This window comes from Heterocephalus glaber, unplaced genomic scaffold, assembly GCF_053883595.1.
Source record: "Heterocephalus glaber isolate CG9 unplaced genomic scaffold, H.glaber_assembly_v1.0 deba00001446, whole genome shotgun sequence".
Classification (NCBI taxonomy): Eukaryota; Metazoa; Chordata; class Mammalia; order Rodentia; family Bathyergidae; genus Heterocephalus; species Heterocephalus glaber.
Genome location: NW_028258298.1, coordinates 6,866,566 through 6,884,477, shown reverse-complemented (window position 1 = coordinate 6,884,477; position 17,912 = coordinate 6,866,566). Strand labels below are relative to the sequence as shown.

General features: G+C 37.0%; 1 protein-coding gene across 10 annotated transcripts in view; it reads right to left on the bottom strand.

Moving 5' to 3' along the window:
• Window positions 1–17,912, bottom strand: part of Arhgap32 (Rho GTPase activating protein 32) — a 320,258-nt gene that overhangs the window by 71,075 nt on the left and 231,271 nt on the right. For all 10 annotated transcript variants that reach the window (XM_087214296.1, XM_087214295.1, XM_087214289.1 and 7 more), the window contains one exon: window positions 1,601–1,682. In XM_087214296.1, the coding sequence (XP_087070422.1) occupies window positions 1,601–1,682 (82 nt within the window). The remainder of the gene's footprint in view (window positions 1–1,600; window positions 1,683–17,912) is intronic.

Genomic DNA, 17,912 nt, shown 5'->3' with positions numbered 1-17,912 from the left:
ACATATATTCACATAAAATGTACACAAATGTTCATAGCAGCCCAAAATGGAAACAACCTGAAATGAAGACAAACATGATATATGCATACAATGGAATATCATTCAGCCATTTAAAAAAGAAACAATCCACTCAAACATGCTATAGCATAGATGAACTCAAAAAACATTATGTCAAGATGTGAAAGAAGCTAGTCATTGAAGACCATATAATTTATTATCACACTTATACAAAATATCCAGAATAGGGCTGGGGATTTGGCTCAGTGGCACCGTGTCTGCCTCGAAAGCACAAGGTCCTCAGTTTGATCCCTGATAATGGGAAAAAAAGTCCAGAATAGGAAAAGCTAGAGACAGAAAGTAAATTATTGGTTGCCTAGGGAACGTGGTGGTGGTAAAGCCGATGAAAAGAAATATTAATGAATACTGGATTTCCTTTTGGAGTAATGAAGATGTTCTACAATTAACCATGATAATAGTTGTATAATTCTGAATATACTGAAAACCGCAGAATTACGTGATTTAAAATGGTGAATTGCATTGTATGTGAATTGTACCACAATTATTTAAGGTGGTATTTGAAAGTGACTAATGCTATACTTTAAAATAGAAACATACAGTCATCACAATTACTAATGAACATTTACCAAGCAAAAACTCATATAGAAAGTCTTTTTATAAAAAAAAAATCAGGATAAAATAGCCTTGAGAATCCTGGCTCAAGTAAAAGTGCAAAGACGCTCCTTTTGAAGTACTTTCTTTATTGAGCAATAAAGTTAGTCTTCCTAAAATAAATTCCTGTGAGAGAAATTGGAACAATTCCCCAATGTTCAATGAAGAAATGGGCTTTTAAAGGTTTTTTCTCTCTCTCGTTCTTATATACAAGTCTTAAACCTTGAAGATATTTTAAGGAAAAGCAGTTCAAATAAATTCTGAGATCTAGAAATTTTTTCTTCTCCCTTTTACTGGCAAGGAGGAGATGGGCAAAAGAAATGGAATGTAATTAGGAAAAATAAACTTGATCACTTCTTCCCTTTAAAATTCTTTTAGTTTTTGCTTTTATGCTTTTAATTTACATCAGATCAAACATTTCCAGACTAAGTATTCTTCAGAATCTTGCCCAGATTAAATCACCCCAATAAATACAAAAATTCCTATTTTCTTGATATTTTAATACCCTGCTTTACTGAAAGTAATAAGAACTGCTCTTTGAAATAGTTTTGATGGTCAAAAGCACTGATAAAAATAAACGTTGCCTTCAATTATTAATTTCTAGTTAATCATACTATTTCCACGTAAGTTCTTTAAAACTATATTTAAGTCACTTTAGTCAATAATAAGCTATTTTCCTGCTGTCTCATTATAAAAGCATATGACAAGCCTTGATAGAGCACACAGTTCTTTTAAATTGTCTAAAAATCTGAATTCACTGTGAAATGACTAACAGAAACAAGGCATTTAAAAATCAAAACCATATAAAACTAAGAATGTGTAATATACTAATAACAAAGAAGGGTAAAACAAGCTCTGTATTTGACTGGAAAAGAACATCTGTGTCTTTAAGCAGTCGATCAGAACCACACCAATGAGATAGTATACTTACCTGGCTTTGGCACTGAGTTGGTCACTGACTGGGGAACTTTCTGGTTAATTAACTCAACACAATGTCCAGGGAAGAGTCCCACCTAAAAAGAACAACAAACAGAGGATTTCAAACCAGTAAAAAGACCAGTAAGTGAACACTGCCAATTCAATTCCAGTAATGTACTCCACAGGCCCTCCCAAATGATTCTATTCTTCCAAGATTCTCAATAGCAGATGATGCCAATTACACAAACAAATAATGAAACAATCTGTTGCTATGAGTATATAAAGTTATGGGGGGGGTTCTATCCAAATATCTAAGTCTGCTTTTTAAGTTTTAGTCTTTAACTTCCCAAATTTCTTTTACTCCAGTTAAAATATTTAGTGTGACAACAAATTAGGCATGCACTTGATAATATTTTTACTGCTTACTGATTCATTTTGCTGAAATCTCAATCCAGTTATGTAGCCATCTCTGTTGTCAACTATTGTTTATTGCCTCCTTTGTGATTTTTTTTAAAAAAATCAACACTACACCAAAAAAATCAATTTTTTTCCTAAATTTTCTCTTCACTCTCCTACAGGTTTTATGAAAAAAACCCCACAATTAAAATAAATTTCTGAAATCCTCTTTTAAAATGCTGGTGATCCTTGCTGTTCATGAACCAGCAGTGCACAGGAACAGCGAAAGCAAGACAAAAGACCATGGCCAATCTCAGTAGTACTAACAGCCTCTGGCATTGAAGAACATACCAAATTGACCTCACAGAAAAATTGCCTGCATGGCTTCAGGTAGAATCCTAACAAGCTCTATGTGGAAAACACTAAAGTTTCAGATCATCCAGAGATACTGTGTGGCCAACATAAATACAGAGATAAATAGCCTGGGGAAAAAGCAAAAAGGAAATCTTTACCAATATTTATAGATGTTTCCTTAGATAGGATATAAATGGGCTGCCATGCAGCAGATGTTAAAGCTGAAACATGAAAACTATATCACGTTGCATCTCCCTCTGTTGACAGACTCTGGGGAAGAAAGACAGTTTCCCAAGAGCGTAACTCATCAAGAAGCTCTGAGCTGTATAATTTCCATCTGTGTGAGATTATTTTCACACACTCATTTGCTGCTTTCTTATTTCAATTTCTGGATCAATATTCTATGGTACTTCTTAAAATTATGAAGATGTAACCAGTAATTATGAGCTGAAAAGGGGTTATTGAGAGATTATCAGTTTTGCTTGAAAGATTTTTATTTGGTATTCAGAACACTCTTATTTGCACTGCCTTCCAAAATGATGCTTTACATATATGTTTTACTGGTGAAATTTTATAACATATTCTACTTGACTTCCTGTTTCACTAAACAAGTAGAATTCTTCCAAGACTGGTTGGAACCAGGTAATAAAGAACTTGAAAAATTCTTCATTTTCTATTGCAGGGATCCTAGCAGTGGGTGCGTGGTGCACTGGTTCACAGTATAGACTTGAAAGGGAGAGGCTTGGGTTCAATCCTAAATCTGCCTCTTACTAGATGGGGTGTATAACCCAGCATCTCTGTCTAAACATGATAATAATAATGGCTATCTCATAAGGGTTTTATAGGAATTGAATGGATGTACATACATAAAATGCACATAGTAAGCACTTGTTAAATGTTACCTGTTACTATCCCAGTATGTTGGGTACCAGAAGACCTACAGGACTCTAGTTCCTCACCAAATGAATATGACACATAATGCTTACCATCTTTTTTGTATATGAGCTTAAGTTTCCTCACTCTCAAATATCATATTTTCATAAAATCGCAATTCATTTCAATTTATAAACATCAGACATGTGCCACAGAGATAAGGCCAAGTTCTAAACTTGGCTCACTCATTTCATAAGCTATGCTATCTGGAGCAACCTGCTTAGTTTCCTAATTTGTAAGCTTAGGATTACATTACCTACATATCAAGAGTTTATGTGAAAACACCCGTGCTAGCTTCTAAATTCAAGTTTAAAACTGAAAGTATAAATAAGGACTAAAAGGTATAACAGATAATGTGAAACAGGAAGAAAGGGGGCAAAGGGGAAGGGGAAGTGGGAGGGGTAGGGCAAAGGAAAGAAGGGAATGGAATTAATATGAGAAAATGAAAAAATGGAAACAAAGACTTTGTAAATAGGGAAGGATGGAGGGGTTGGAGGGCAGGGGAAGGGGGAAAAAATAAGAACCAAGAGAGATTATGTAAAGGTGCAGATTTCCAATGATGAATGTCATTATACTGTATACCTAAAATGTACCAATAAAATTAATTAAAAAAATAAATTCAAGTTTAAGCAAAACTAGTTCAAGCAAATAAAAACTAGTTTTCTATTACTTCTTCACAAAGACTGAGTAAAGTTTAATGAACTTCTTCAGGGAACTACATCATGTAAGTTACATCTTTACCTCTTAAATTTGTCCCAATGCATTAGATTTAGATGTCTGGAGGAGAGCAATTGTGTACTATGTGGAGATCTACAGTGGGTACATCTAATGGCTAACTCCAGTCCCTTCCCTCTTGCCTCTCTCTCTCATGTAATATAATAGTGAGCGAGTTAGGGACCATCATGGTGTGACTGTGGTAAGACAGAAGGCTTGGGATGACAAAATAAACTTCTGGGCAGAATAAACTGTTGTCCTTTGCAGCATGGCATACTTCAAGAGATCCATCATGAGATCCTGATCAAACCACAAAAGCAGAATGTTTGCATGAAAGAAAAACTGTTTTCCCCCTCCCCCACCCCAAAAAGCTAAATAAGCCCTCTAGCTTCACTGGCTCTTAGTCAATTAAAATCACTAATTTTGGAGGTCACACAGCTTTGCTGTAGATAACACCTCTGATGTGGGGGTTATAGTAACAGTTTCCTAGGTTATTTCCTCGAGGCATGAAGGCCACTTTTGCTGAGAACAAGAATTTTCACTTAGGCTTGAAGATGCCTGATTGAGACTAAAATGGGATAAAAGGCTTGGCATCTCTGTCTTCATCGTGTGCCTGTCTCCTTTGCTGTCTTAACCATTGAGTCATATTTTACTCAGCTCTGCATGTAGACACGCTGATCGCTTAAGAAATGTTTCTCCAAGAGTATTATACAAGGCTAACTTAGCCTATTGCCTGTGGGAGCTGGTATGTGTTTCCTATACTCCACCCTTGTGCTCTTTCAATAGCTCAAGCACTGAACATCCTTGTAAGCATCTCACAAGTTTACTCAAGATGATGAAGCCAGCTACAAGAGTAACTCAGTAATTCCTGAACAAAGTTGACCATCTGTTAGCCCACCAAGTACTGGACTGAGAAGTTTTGCGCAGGAAGTCTCCAGATATATAAAAATACCACACAGCCTCTAAGGCAAGTTGGCTGTGACCACCTGGTTGGTGGTCCAAGTCCATCACAAGAAGAAACATCTTTTAAAACTATGCCCTGGCCAATGAAAATTACCAGATTTTAGCCCACCACAGTCAATCAATAAAAACCTGCTGTGATAGTTAACTTATTGTGTCAACTTGAGTAAGAAATGCCCAACTAAATTGGATCAGCATAGTTCTGGATGTGGCTGAAACGATTTACCGAAGAGAGAAGACACATCCTGGGTGTGAGTGACAGCAACCAGTAGGCTTGTCATCTGAATAAAATAAAAGGGAAATATAGAAGGAATGTTTGCTTCTGTTTTTTCAGAGGAGCTCCAGTCTTCACCTTCACCTTGGGCGTTGCCTTCTGACTTCAAGGGCAGATTCTTCAGCCTCCATCACAGGCCCTTCAGCATCCTGATATGGACTCACATGGGACACTACAGTGAGCTCCAGGCCTTTGACTGGATCCTTCGCATCTCCAGCTCACGACAGCCCCTTTGCACTCTTCCACATCTGACTCTGTGGGCAGCCATTGTAAGCCAATCTTGTAAATCCTTATATATTTGAATATCTTGCATTAAATGTTTCTCTAGTAAGCACTGTCTGATACACCTGCTCCTCTCTGTTCTGTGAGCAACAGCTTGGTCCCTCTCTCAACCAATTGCTGACTCTCTTCAACCGAAGTTCCAACGTGGCTGAAACCTCTTTTCCCCTCCCCCAGTAAAGCTGTGCCTACACAAGAATTCATGTGTTTGCAATATCTGGCCCTTTCTCATTTCTAAGATCTCTGTGTCAAAAGATCTCACCATCTAGGATCAATGTTATTAAATATCAGCTAAAGTAAAAATCCAGTTTCCCACCTTGTTTACTCAGGAAGCCAGGGCATATGTAAATGCAACACTAGGCTATGCTCCTGTCTCTTTCTGCTGTAAATGCAGGTACCATGACTGGATCTATAGCAGCCACCCCTTGATCACAACAAAAAAAGCCTGAGACCATCTTAGAGGCTTTTGCCTATTATCATTAAGCTGCTGATTCAACAGTAACAATCAGCTACTCTTTGCACTTTTCTGTTCTTAAAGCCAAAAGTATTCCTAATGGTTAAGTGGACTTTTATTTAATACTGTTTTACAAATCTGTAAAAATCAATCTAATTTCTTATTACAAAATTTCCATCATAAAAGACGAAACTGTTTTCTGTAGAAAATATTACACATGACAATGTAACTCCAAAAAATGCAGTCAATGAATATTTATACTTTTCTGATGAATAATTAAACTAATATTTCACCTTTCACAAAATATAAACAATTCAGATAAACTCCCAAGTGTCAAATGATAAATGTGACTGGAACACTGACAAAATGAGCTATTAACCCCATCACTTTGTTTCATGTTTTATACTTTCTGCAGCACTGCTGGAGAGGGAGAGAAGAATTAGAAATATCATCAGGGAGTCAAAATGAAATTCAACTCTAGGAAAAGGATGGAAGGGAGAGAAATGACCACCATCTGGTGCCTATAGTAGTAGAGAAATAGGTAATAAAATAATAGTCCAGAAGTGTTATGGTATCAATTTAAAATATCCCCTAAAAGTCTCATATGTTCAGAGTTGACGTATTCAGAAGGTGTCTGGATCACTAGGGATAAGTTTGTAGCTGAAAGGGCTATTAGGAGGTGGGGCCTAGTTGGAGGAAGTAGGTCACAGGGGCTGTGACTAAGAAGTGTTTAACTTTCCCCAGGCTCTTTCCCCCTCTCTGCTTCCAGTCTGTCAGGAGGTAAGCAGCTTTCTTCTGTAATGTCCTTCCTCCATGACATCTGCCATGCCACAGCCTGAAAGCAATGGCGCCTGCTGAACACAGAATGAGAGCTATGAAACCTTTAGCCTAAATAAATCTTTCTTCCTTTACACTGCTTATGTCATACATTTTGTCCCAGCAACAAAAAGATGACTAAGACAAGAAGGAAAAGAACAATTCGGAGATAAGGCTGAGACAAGTTGGAGATGGGCCTACAGGAAGGAATGAGGGCCTTGGTAATGTTCTCTCAAGTCTTTGACATAAAGTGAGAAGCAGCCAAAACACTATTATATCCCATAGTATGCTGGTAACTGTTTAACAACTGGCTCTCCCTGAGAAAAGACCTGATTTATGATATGCCTGTTGTAAATGATCCTATAAAGGCTGGCTTCAAACTACTGACAGGACACAACTGAGTGCAAAGTTGAAATGAAATGTACAGTAGTGCTCTTTTATGCAGTCCTTGTAACATTCAAATCTACTAGATAGAAACAATCTCAAGAGCACAGATAATAGTAAAATGTATAAAATTATTACAAATAACAAAAGATTTGACCTTCAAATAATTCATTTATTGTAAAATTATGTACTTTAATTCTTAACAATGGGTGTTTTTAACAACTGTCCTACAAGATACATAGGACTGTCCTATAAAGATTTTACAAATGCCTCCAGATCATCACTAATCTATGGCTACCCACTTGGTCCTTTGCCTATCTCCACTGACAACTGCTACAATCAGTTTCCAACAACTTGGCAAGCCCACAGCTCACCCTCTGATGCTAAAGAATAAGGAGGGTGCAAAGGGAATGGACTGTGATATTAACCGTCAGTATACTCAAGTTAAAAAGAAGGAAAGTTTAGCTTCAACAGTGACTGTACCGAAAAAAAATTTTGGTGTAACTTAGAAGTTTAGACAGGAAACTACTACAATAAAATAACCCCAGAGCTTTGGTAGCAGTGGGAACAAAAAGGAACCAGTGCTCAGGAAAGGAGCCTGAACTGTAGTGTCTCTGAGGCAACCAACTGCAACCTAAAAAGCAGCTGCAAAGGAATTTAAATATAACAGCAATGTACTTATCACTGGCTTTTAAAAAAATTCCTGCTCTAACGGCTCTTCAATTTAATTTACAGCTAGGGAAACCTTAAGTCTATCAGGACAGAAAAACATTTTTTTATCAAGCTTGGTAAAGTACTGCTCCCTCCCGGAGACATACATCATGGGTTGAGCTATTTAGCCTTGGAGAGTTAAACTCTAGTATTTCATTTTCTGACTACAACTTCCTAACTTTCCAAGTCTGTGGTTTTTACATTCCATTGCAACTGAAGTGAAAACTCAGACACCCTATTCCTTCCACTCCTGTGTTTCCCCTCTAAGATACCTATTCCTCCTCCCCCTTCCTTTTTTGCTAGTCAATGTGGACTCTGTAGTTGGCTATTTGAACTTTTAAATCAGTACCTTTAGCTTCCTTGCAATATTAATCTTCTGCCAAACCAATCCAGCAACATCCTAACTCCTCGACACCCTAACTCCTCAAACCAATACACATCCATACATGGAGTCTGTGTGTTTCTGGGGAAAAAGAATCACATCAATGAGGAGATTCACTCTGCAAAGTCATAGTTTATTGTCTAGAAATGCCAATTATTTTCCCTATTCCCCAAACATTCTCCAATAACCTACTCTTCTTTAGACTTCCTTGTCTGACTCCTGTAACCTTTACAGCAGCACAATCAGACAAGTCAATGAGTCAATTAACTTATCTCAGATTTTGAAACTAGGTCCAAACCTTTATCTACATTGAGCAGCAACAAACAGAAAATTGTTTTCAGAGGGAGGGAGAAGGGAGAAGGGGAGAGAGAGAGAGAGAGAGAGAGAGAGAGAGAGAGAGAGAGAGGAAGAGAGAGGGAAAGAAAGAGGGAGGGAGGGGGAGGGAGGGAGGACAAATGAGAACAAACAGCAGCTACTATTACACAGAAAGAAGCAAAAACTGGAAGCAAATTTCTCAATTCCTTACTTCCCAGTTTCTGATTGCATTTAGTGGTAGTTGAGTATTTCTTGCAGTTCTTTGAAACAGTTCCACTTAAGTCTCTCCACTCTCTATCTCCCATAAAAATGCCACATTGTTCCTGGTTTCTTTGCCTTATTCTTATCATCCCCTTAAATGTTGGTTCCCTATTTTCCATTCTGGAAAAAAAACAAACCAAAAACAAAAAACCTACCCTTGCAGTGAGGACATTGGTTTGAAAATTAGAAACACAGGGATCAAGATATAAGTCTAGGACTTGGGCATAAACGTGGTATTTGAAGCTAAGAGAGGGAACAGAGCATAGGACGAGTGTAAATGAGAAGGTAGTCAAATCCCAAACCTCACTAGTCAAGTATGGGAGATTGCTCTGGCAAAGACAAGAAGAACTTTAAAAGCATGTGTCAAGTTAGTCAAGAGAAGAGAGTGTCAGGAAAAGGGAAATCAGAAATTGATGATGACAGGTTAGGTAAGAGGAATACAGAAGTATCTGTTTTTGCCTTAAGAAAAAGACCTAACCGATACAAGAGAAGAAAAGAAAGGTGAAGGGTTTAGGAATGTAGTGCTAAGTGAATGCTGAAGGAAACTAGGATATGCTTCCCAAAATGCAGGACAGTTGAGAGGAAGACAGTTAAGAACCGTTCCGCATTCTCTGCTTAAAGCAAGACAAAAATTTACAGACAAAAGGTCTTTCTGTCTCTCCAGACCCATGCTTCCCACCTAAAGAATTAATGTAAAATCTGATTTAAATGCTTTGTTAGCTCACAGATGGCACCAGAGGAATCTGAGAGGATACTTTTCTCCTTTAGTTCATTTCCCATAGATTTTGCTTCCCAGCTTCCTACCCTTGGAAGCCTGGGACTGATTCCCTTTATCTTGCCACTTCTCGAACATGAAGATACGGAGGCCTAACACAGGCCACTGGCTGCAGTTATTATTTGCTGACCTCGCCCCTTCATGGGAACTGCACATGCTACTGAACTTGACTGTTGTTCTCCTGCTATTCTGCGTTTTGTTACAAGATTCTGTCCCAACTATAAATTTATGGGGGTGGGTGGGGGATTCTCACCTTCAATGAAATGATGTCCTAGAAGCTACATAAGGGTGAATGGTAATATTGAGTATTATGTACAACTGTTTACTGCATAGCAAGTTGCTGAATTTCTGTTTCTAATTAGCTCAAGGTCATATCGGTAAGATGAAATAAATTATAAGTGTTTTAAGTTATACTTAATTTGCCTTATCTTTCCTCCCCAGAAGGAGGAAGAGGAAGACATTATAAATGGAAGGATGTGTAGATAAGAGAAGAAAAGAATTTGTAATGTGGGGAGAGATGATAGTTACGTATGGCAGAATGTGAGTTTATGAAACAGAGAAGAAGGGAATAGGACTGTAAAAGGACAATGGAGTTAGAGGTCATGGAAGTCTGAGCCTGCTCTGGAACGTTGGCTATGATAATAAAGGATTCCATTTAATTCAGAGTATGGCGCATGACTATAGTTCTAACTTGCCTGGCCCTATAATGTGATCAGTTCTGACACCCATAAACCTGTCACAACAATGAAGACTATAAATATATTCATCAACCCAGAAGTTGCCTTGTACCTTTCATAATCCCCAACCCTCCTCCCATCCCAGTTTCTTAGTAACCTCTGATCTACTTTCTATCGCTATATGTTATTTGCATTTCCTATAATTTTATATGAATGGAGTCCTACAGAATGAACTCGTGTTGTCTGCCTTCTACCATGTAGTATAATTATTCTGAAGATGAGTCATGTTGTATGTATCAGTGGTTCATTCCTTATTCCCAAGTAATATCCCATTGTATGAACACCCCCATTTGTCTATCCATGAGTATGTAACTGACAGATATAAAGATTCTTTACAGTTTTGGACTACTATATATAAAGCTGCTAAAAACATTCAGGTACAAGTTTTTGTAGGGACACAGGCTTTCTTTACGCTGAGTAAGTATCTAAGAACGGAATGTGTAGGTCATGTAGTAGGTGTATGTTTAACCTAACTGCCAAATTGTTTTCAAATTGGTTATGGCATCTTATGCTCCTTCCAGCACAATATGAGCACTTCAACTGCTCCATAGCCTCACCATCTTACTAAGTATGGGGTTATGCCTCACTGTTGTATTAATTTGCATTTCTCTAAGGATTAATGATGTCGAGCATCTCTTGATGTGTTTGTCATTCATATGCTTTTGGTGGTGTGTCTGTTCCAATATTTGCTTATCTTTTAAAATGAGTTCTGTTTCCTATTGAGTTTTGAGAGTTCTTTATATGTTTCAGCTACAAATCCTTCCTCAGTTATAATTACTGCAAGTATTTTTTAATAGTTTGTATCCTCCCTTTTTATTCAATTAACAGTGCCTTTCAAAGAGCCAATGTTTCACAACTTGATAAAATGCAAAAGTTGTATAAACTGCTTTTGATGTTGCATTTAAGAAATCTTTACCTCATACAAGTCATAAATTTTTTCTTGTCTTCTACAAGCTTTATATTTTACCCTTTACACTGAGGTTAATAATCCCTTTTAAGTTAACTTTTGCAGGTGCTGCAATAAATGAAGTTTATTTTTTGAAGCATAAACAGACGATGTTTACTCAATGAACTGAATTTGAATCTTTGTTAAAACCATTTGTCCATGTATTTACTGGTCTGTTTCTGGACTCTTCTGTTCTACTGATCTACTTGTTTATCTTTGTACTGATAGGCACACTCTCTTCATACTATCACTTTACAGTAAATCTTCAATTAGTGTTAGTTTTTCAATGTTGTTCTTTTGGCTTTTCTATTATAGGTTCTTTCCATTTCCATATGAACTGTTTAATCAGCTTGTCAATTTCTATACAAGAGTCTGTCGGGATTTTGAATGGGATCAATTTGGAAAGAAATGCTATCTTGATAATAATATAGTCTTCCAAATCCACCCACACAATATATCTGTTCATTTATGTGGGACTTCTTTATTTCTCTTAGCAATGTTCTGTACTTCAGTGTATAGGTCCTATACAGTTTTTTCTAATATTTGTCTCATATTTTTGATGCTATTATAAATGAGTTTTAGTATACTTTTTGCCTTATATTAATGCTGCTAATTTGGAAAAAAGCTAGTCTATAGAGTTACTTTTAGAACAATAACATTCTCATGTATTCTTCCAAGTTTTTATATCTAAATATATATTGTATATTTTAAAGATATAAATTACTTTTTTCTTGTTTCTTTATATATGAAAATTTATACTGATTTGAAACTTTTTATGTAGGTAGGCAGTTGTATTATGGTGAATTTTATTTCAGAACCATAAGAAGAGATTATGGAAAATATTTATCGTACAGAACAGGCATATTATTTAATGAGATTAAGAGCTACTGCCTGCAGCCATGCTGTCTGTTACTCCCATGAAACTGAATACTTAAGTATCACTTGTTGGGAAATATTTTGATATCATAAATTAACAAAAAGCTATCAAGTAATAAATTTATGTCTAAACAGCAGTAATTGAGGTAATGGCACTAATAAAAACATGACCAACAAATAAAATAAATTAAGATTGACACACTTCTGGAACTGAAGGGAGGGAAAATGCAAAATTGGAACTTACTTTGCTACTGTTTTGTTCCTGGCTATACCACGGACTTACTGTTTTGTAAAACAGAACAATTTATTTAAATATCTTTGTCTGTAGATTTCTACCACTTGGAAATAACAGTTCAGAGCCAGATGGCCTACTATCACCTTTTCTACTACAGAAATCTATGATTCATACAAGGAGACAAGTAGAAGTTACTACAATTCCCTGAATTACTGCTGAGATGTGTTCTTTGCCCAGAATACCTCAGTTTTAGTGTAAGCTCTGCACTGAAGAGCCAGGTAACAATAGCTAATTGTTTCACCCTTCTATGCTGTAATGAGATAACACTACATTGTTCAAGTTGTGAGATTAAAGGTTAATGGAAAGCACTTAGAACATTATACATAAAAAACACTCAAGAAGTGTTAGCAATTACTTTTATTTGCAGTAACATGTACTTCCTCTTCTCTTGAAATTATGGGACATAACAGATGAAAATTTACTGCATAATGAAATTGAAAATGTAATTAAAAACTTATCAACTAAGAAAAGCCTGGGCCCTGATGGCTTCACTGCTGAATTCTACAAGACATTTAGACAGGAACGGCTGCCACTACTGTTTAAACTCTTCAATGAAATTGAAAGGGAAGCAATACTCCCAAATTCATTCCCAGAAGCAAGCATCACCTTGATCCCCAAAGCAGAGAAAGACCCAACTGAAAAAGAGAACTATAGGCCAATCTCACTAATGAACATAGATGCAAAAATCCTTAATAAGATAATGCCAAACAGAATGCAGAAGATCATCAAGAAGATCATACACCCTGATCAAGTGGGATTCATCCCAGGGATGCAGGGATGGTTCAATACACACAAATCAATCAATGTAATACACTATATCAATAGAGCCAAGGACAAAACCCATATGATTATCTCCACAGATGCAGAAAAAGCATTTGACAAAAGCCAACATGCATTTATGATAAAAACCTTACAAAAAATTGGAATAGATGGTCTCTACCTCAAACTGATAGAAGCCATCTATGAAAAACCAACAGCCAATATCATACTAAATGGTCAAAAACTGAAATCCTTCACACGAAAATCAGGAACAAGACAAGGATGTCCACTATCACCACTCTTGTTCAATATAGTTCTGGAAACATTAGCCACGGCAATTAGACAAGAGAAAGAAACAAAAGGAATAAAGATAGGAAATGAAGAAGTCAAATTGTCATTATTTGCAGATGACATGATACTCTATATAGAAGACCCCAAGAACTCCACCAAAAGTCTTCTAGACTTAATAACCAAATTCAGTAGAGTAGCTGGTTACAAGGTCAACACACAAAAATCAATAGCTTTCCTCTACACCAATGACAGACTCACTGAGAGAGAAATAGGCCAAATAATTCCTTTCACAATAGCATCCAAAAAACTGAAATATCTAGGAATGAACCTAACGAAAGAAATCAAAGACCTCTTCTCTGAAAACTATGGCACTCTGAAAAGAGAGATTGAAGATGATATCAGAAAATGGACAGACATCCCCTGCTCCTGGGGAGGAAGGATTAATAGAGTGAAAATGGCCATACTTCCAAAACTGCTATATAGATTTAATGCAATCCCAATTGAGATCCCAGCAGCATACTTCATAGACCTCGAGAAAACAATCCAAAAATTCATTTGGAACAAGAAGAGACCCAGAATAGCAAAAGCAATTCTAGGTAACAGAGACATGGCAGAGGGTATCACAATCCCCAACCTGTAACTATACTACAAAGGTACTGTGATAAAAACACCATGGTACTGGCAAAGAAACAGACTTGAGGACCAGTGAAACAGATTAGAAGATGCAGAAACAACGCCAGACACACTCAGCCATCTCATCTTCAATAAAGGAGCCAAACACCCTCACTGGAGGAAAGACAGCCTCTTTAATAAATGGTGCTGGAAAAATTGGGCTTCAACTTGCCAAAGATTAAAACTAGACCTGTATCTCTCACCATGCACTAAACTAAAATCAAAATGGATTGAAGATCTAAATAGTAAAATAGAAACTCTGAACCAGTGGGAACAGAGGTTAGGTAGAACCCTTGAAGACATCAGTGTAGGAAAAGATTTTATGAACAAAACCTCAGTTGCCCGTGAAGTAGCACAAACAATCAACAAGTGGGATCTCTTCTTATTAAAAGGCTCCTGCACAGCAAGAGAAACCACCAGCAGTGTGAAGAGAAAACCCACACTGTGGGAAAAAATCTTCACCTGCTCTTCCTCAGACAAAGGTCTACTATCTCGAATCTATAAAGAACTTAAAAAGATCAGACCTCCCAAATTTAAAGACCCAATCCAAAAATAGGCATCTGAAATGAACAGACATTTCTCAGACAAAGAAGTAGAAATAGCAAAGAAATACATGAAAAAATGTTCAACATCACTCGTCATTCAAGAGATGCAAATGAAAACAATGCTTAGATTCCACCTCACTCCCGAAAGAATGGCTGCTATCACGAAATCCACCAATAACAAATGCTGGAGGGGATGTGGGGAAAGAGGAACCCTGCTCCACTGCTGGTGGCAGTGTAGACTGGTGCAACCACTGTGGAAATCAGTATGGAGATACCTCAAAGAACTAGGACTGGAAGTCCCATTTGACCCCACTATTCCACTGCTGGGGATCTTCCCCAAAGAATTAAAAGAATCATACCACAGTGATATATGTGCGCCCATGTTCATAGCAGCACAGTTTGTGAAAGTTAAAACTTGGAAACAGCCCAAATGCCCATCAACTGGAGACTGGATAAAGAAAATGTGGTTTTTTTTCATAAAATGGAGTTCTACTCAGCCATAAAAAATGAGAAATTAGAGACATTTATAGCTAAGTGGATGCACATTGAGGCAATACTCTTAAGTGAAATAAATAGGACACACATGTGTAAATACCGAATAGTTTCTCTGGTGTGAGAAACTGAAAGTGTAAATAAGAACTAAATGTGTAATAGGTAATGTGAAATAGGAAGAAAAGGGGCAAAGGGGAAGAAAGTGGGAGGGCCGGGGAAACGATAGAAGGGAATGCGATTAATATGAGCAAATGGAAAAATAGGAACAAAATCTTTGTAAATAGGGAGGACTGGAGGGGTTGAAGGGAGGGCTGGACAAGGGTGAAAAATAAGAACCAAGAGAGACTATGTAAAGGTGCAAATTTCCAATGATGAATGTCATTATATTGTATACCTAAAATGTACCAATGATTAGAATGAATAATCGATAATGTAAAATAGGAAGAAAAGGTCCAAAGGCGTAGGGGTAGGGGTAGTGGGAGGGGCAGGGGAAAGGAAAGAAGGGAAAGGAAAAATGATGAGAAATGGAAAAAATGGAAATAAAGTCTTTGTAAATAGGGAAGGGTGGAGGGCGTGAAGGGAGGGCTAGGAATGGGGAAAAAATAAGAACCAAGATGCATTATGTAAAGGTACAATTCCCAATGAGAAATGTAATTGTGTTGCATACCTACAATGTACCAATAAAAGAATTTAATTTAAAAAAAAGAGATTGAAGATGATATCAGAAAATGGACAGACATCCCTTGCTCTTGGGTAGGAAGGATTAATAGAGTGAAAATGGCCATACTTCCAAAATTACTATACAGATTGAATGCAATTCCAATTGAGATCCCAGCAGCATACTTCATGGACCTTCAGAAAACAATCCAAAAATTCATTTGGAACAAGAAGAGACCCAGAATAGCAAAAGCAATTCTAGGTAACAGAGACATGGCAAAGGGTATCACAATCCCCAACCTGCAACTATACTACAAAGCTACTGTGATAAAAACAGCAAGGTACTGGCAAAGAAACAGAGCTGCGTACCAGTGGAACAGATTAGAAGATGCAGAAACAACGCCAGTCACACTCAGCCATCTCATCTTCGACAAAGGAGCCAAACACCCTCACTGGAGGAAAGATAGCCTCTTTAATAAATGGTGCTGGAAAACTTGGGCTTCAACTTGCCAAAGATTAAAACTAGACCTGTATCTCTCACCATGCACTAAACTAAAATCAAAATGGATTAAAGATCTAAATAGTAAAATAGAAACTCTGAACCAGCTGGAACAGAGGTTAGGTAGAACCCTTGAAGACATCGGTGTAGGAAAAGCTTTTATGAACAAAACTTCAGTTGCCCGTGAACTAGCACAATCAACAAGTGGGATCTCTTCTTATTAAAAGGCTTCTGCACAGCAAGAGAAACCACCAGCAGTGTGAAGAGACAACCCACAATGTGGGAAAAAAAGGGAAAAATGGAAATAATGTCTTTGTAAATAGGGAAGGGTGGAGGGGGTGAAGGGAGGGCTAGGAATGGGGAAAAAATAAGAACCAAGATGCATTATGTAAAGGTACAATTCCCAATGAGAAATGTACTTGTGTTGTATACCTACAATGTACCAATAAAAGAATTTAATTTAAAAAAAAAGAAAATTTACTGCATAACATGAATTTCCATTATGTAACCAGAGAGTAAACATTTTCTCTATCTCCATTTAAACAATAAAGAGGTTGGCCCTCAGATTTCAGAGCATGTTAGGAGGTTAAGATTTCCTGAAATTTGTATTTTTCAATAAAGCCTCTTTCTGAAAACCAGTTATTTGGAACTTTGTGGTAAGTAAAGTTTTATTGTTCAAGAATTGCTTCTCTGACATTTGTGCATAAAACACTCACATTCTGGGATAACTATGAAAAATAAAATAGCTGACCTTTGATTACACTGGAGGAACCAAAAGAAGATGAGATGTATAAAATTTTGTCAATCTCTAATTGGGGTTTCATCCATTCATTAAGTGTATTACAAATGTGTTTTAAGGTAGACTTTCTGCATGGAATAGGAACAGGACGACTGCTGAACTGTTTACTCATGGCCTTCTCTCCGCGCACAGTACAGACAATGGGAGCTGGATCGGTGGTTCTCATAGTCTGTGCATGACAATCATCTGAGGAACTGGTTAAAACTCACACACTTGCCTCATCCTGAGATGATGGTGATCAATATTCAGTATTAACTTCTCTCTCAGATCACTATGATGCTAATGAATTCCACATAAAACTCTAAGAAATGCTGCACTAAAGAAACAAATAATTGCTCAAACATATTAACATCAGATTTTTATAATACCTTTTTACCTAAGGAAAAAAAGTGTTTAGAGACTGCATCCCACACTTCCAACAGGAACACAAAACTGATAGTGATGTTAGTTTAAAAACAAAACAAAACAAAGAAGTTTTTTTTTTCTTTTTCCTGAAGTGTATTATATGACACAACACCTCAGAAAACAAAGATAAAAGATTCAATATATCCTTTAGGAGACAAAAAAAAAAACCCCACAGACTTCATGATTTCAAATTACTATAGTTAATATAATTTCACACTTCCTACTCCCAGAGGTTTAAGAAAAGAGAGTAAAATTTAAACACATGGATGAACTTATCCTTCTGTTCCCACCGCTAAATTATGATCTGGGCTAGGACAATGCATTAAACAAAACTTGGCAAAATG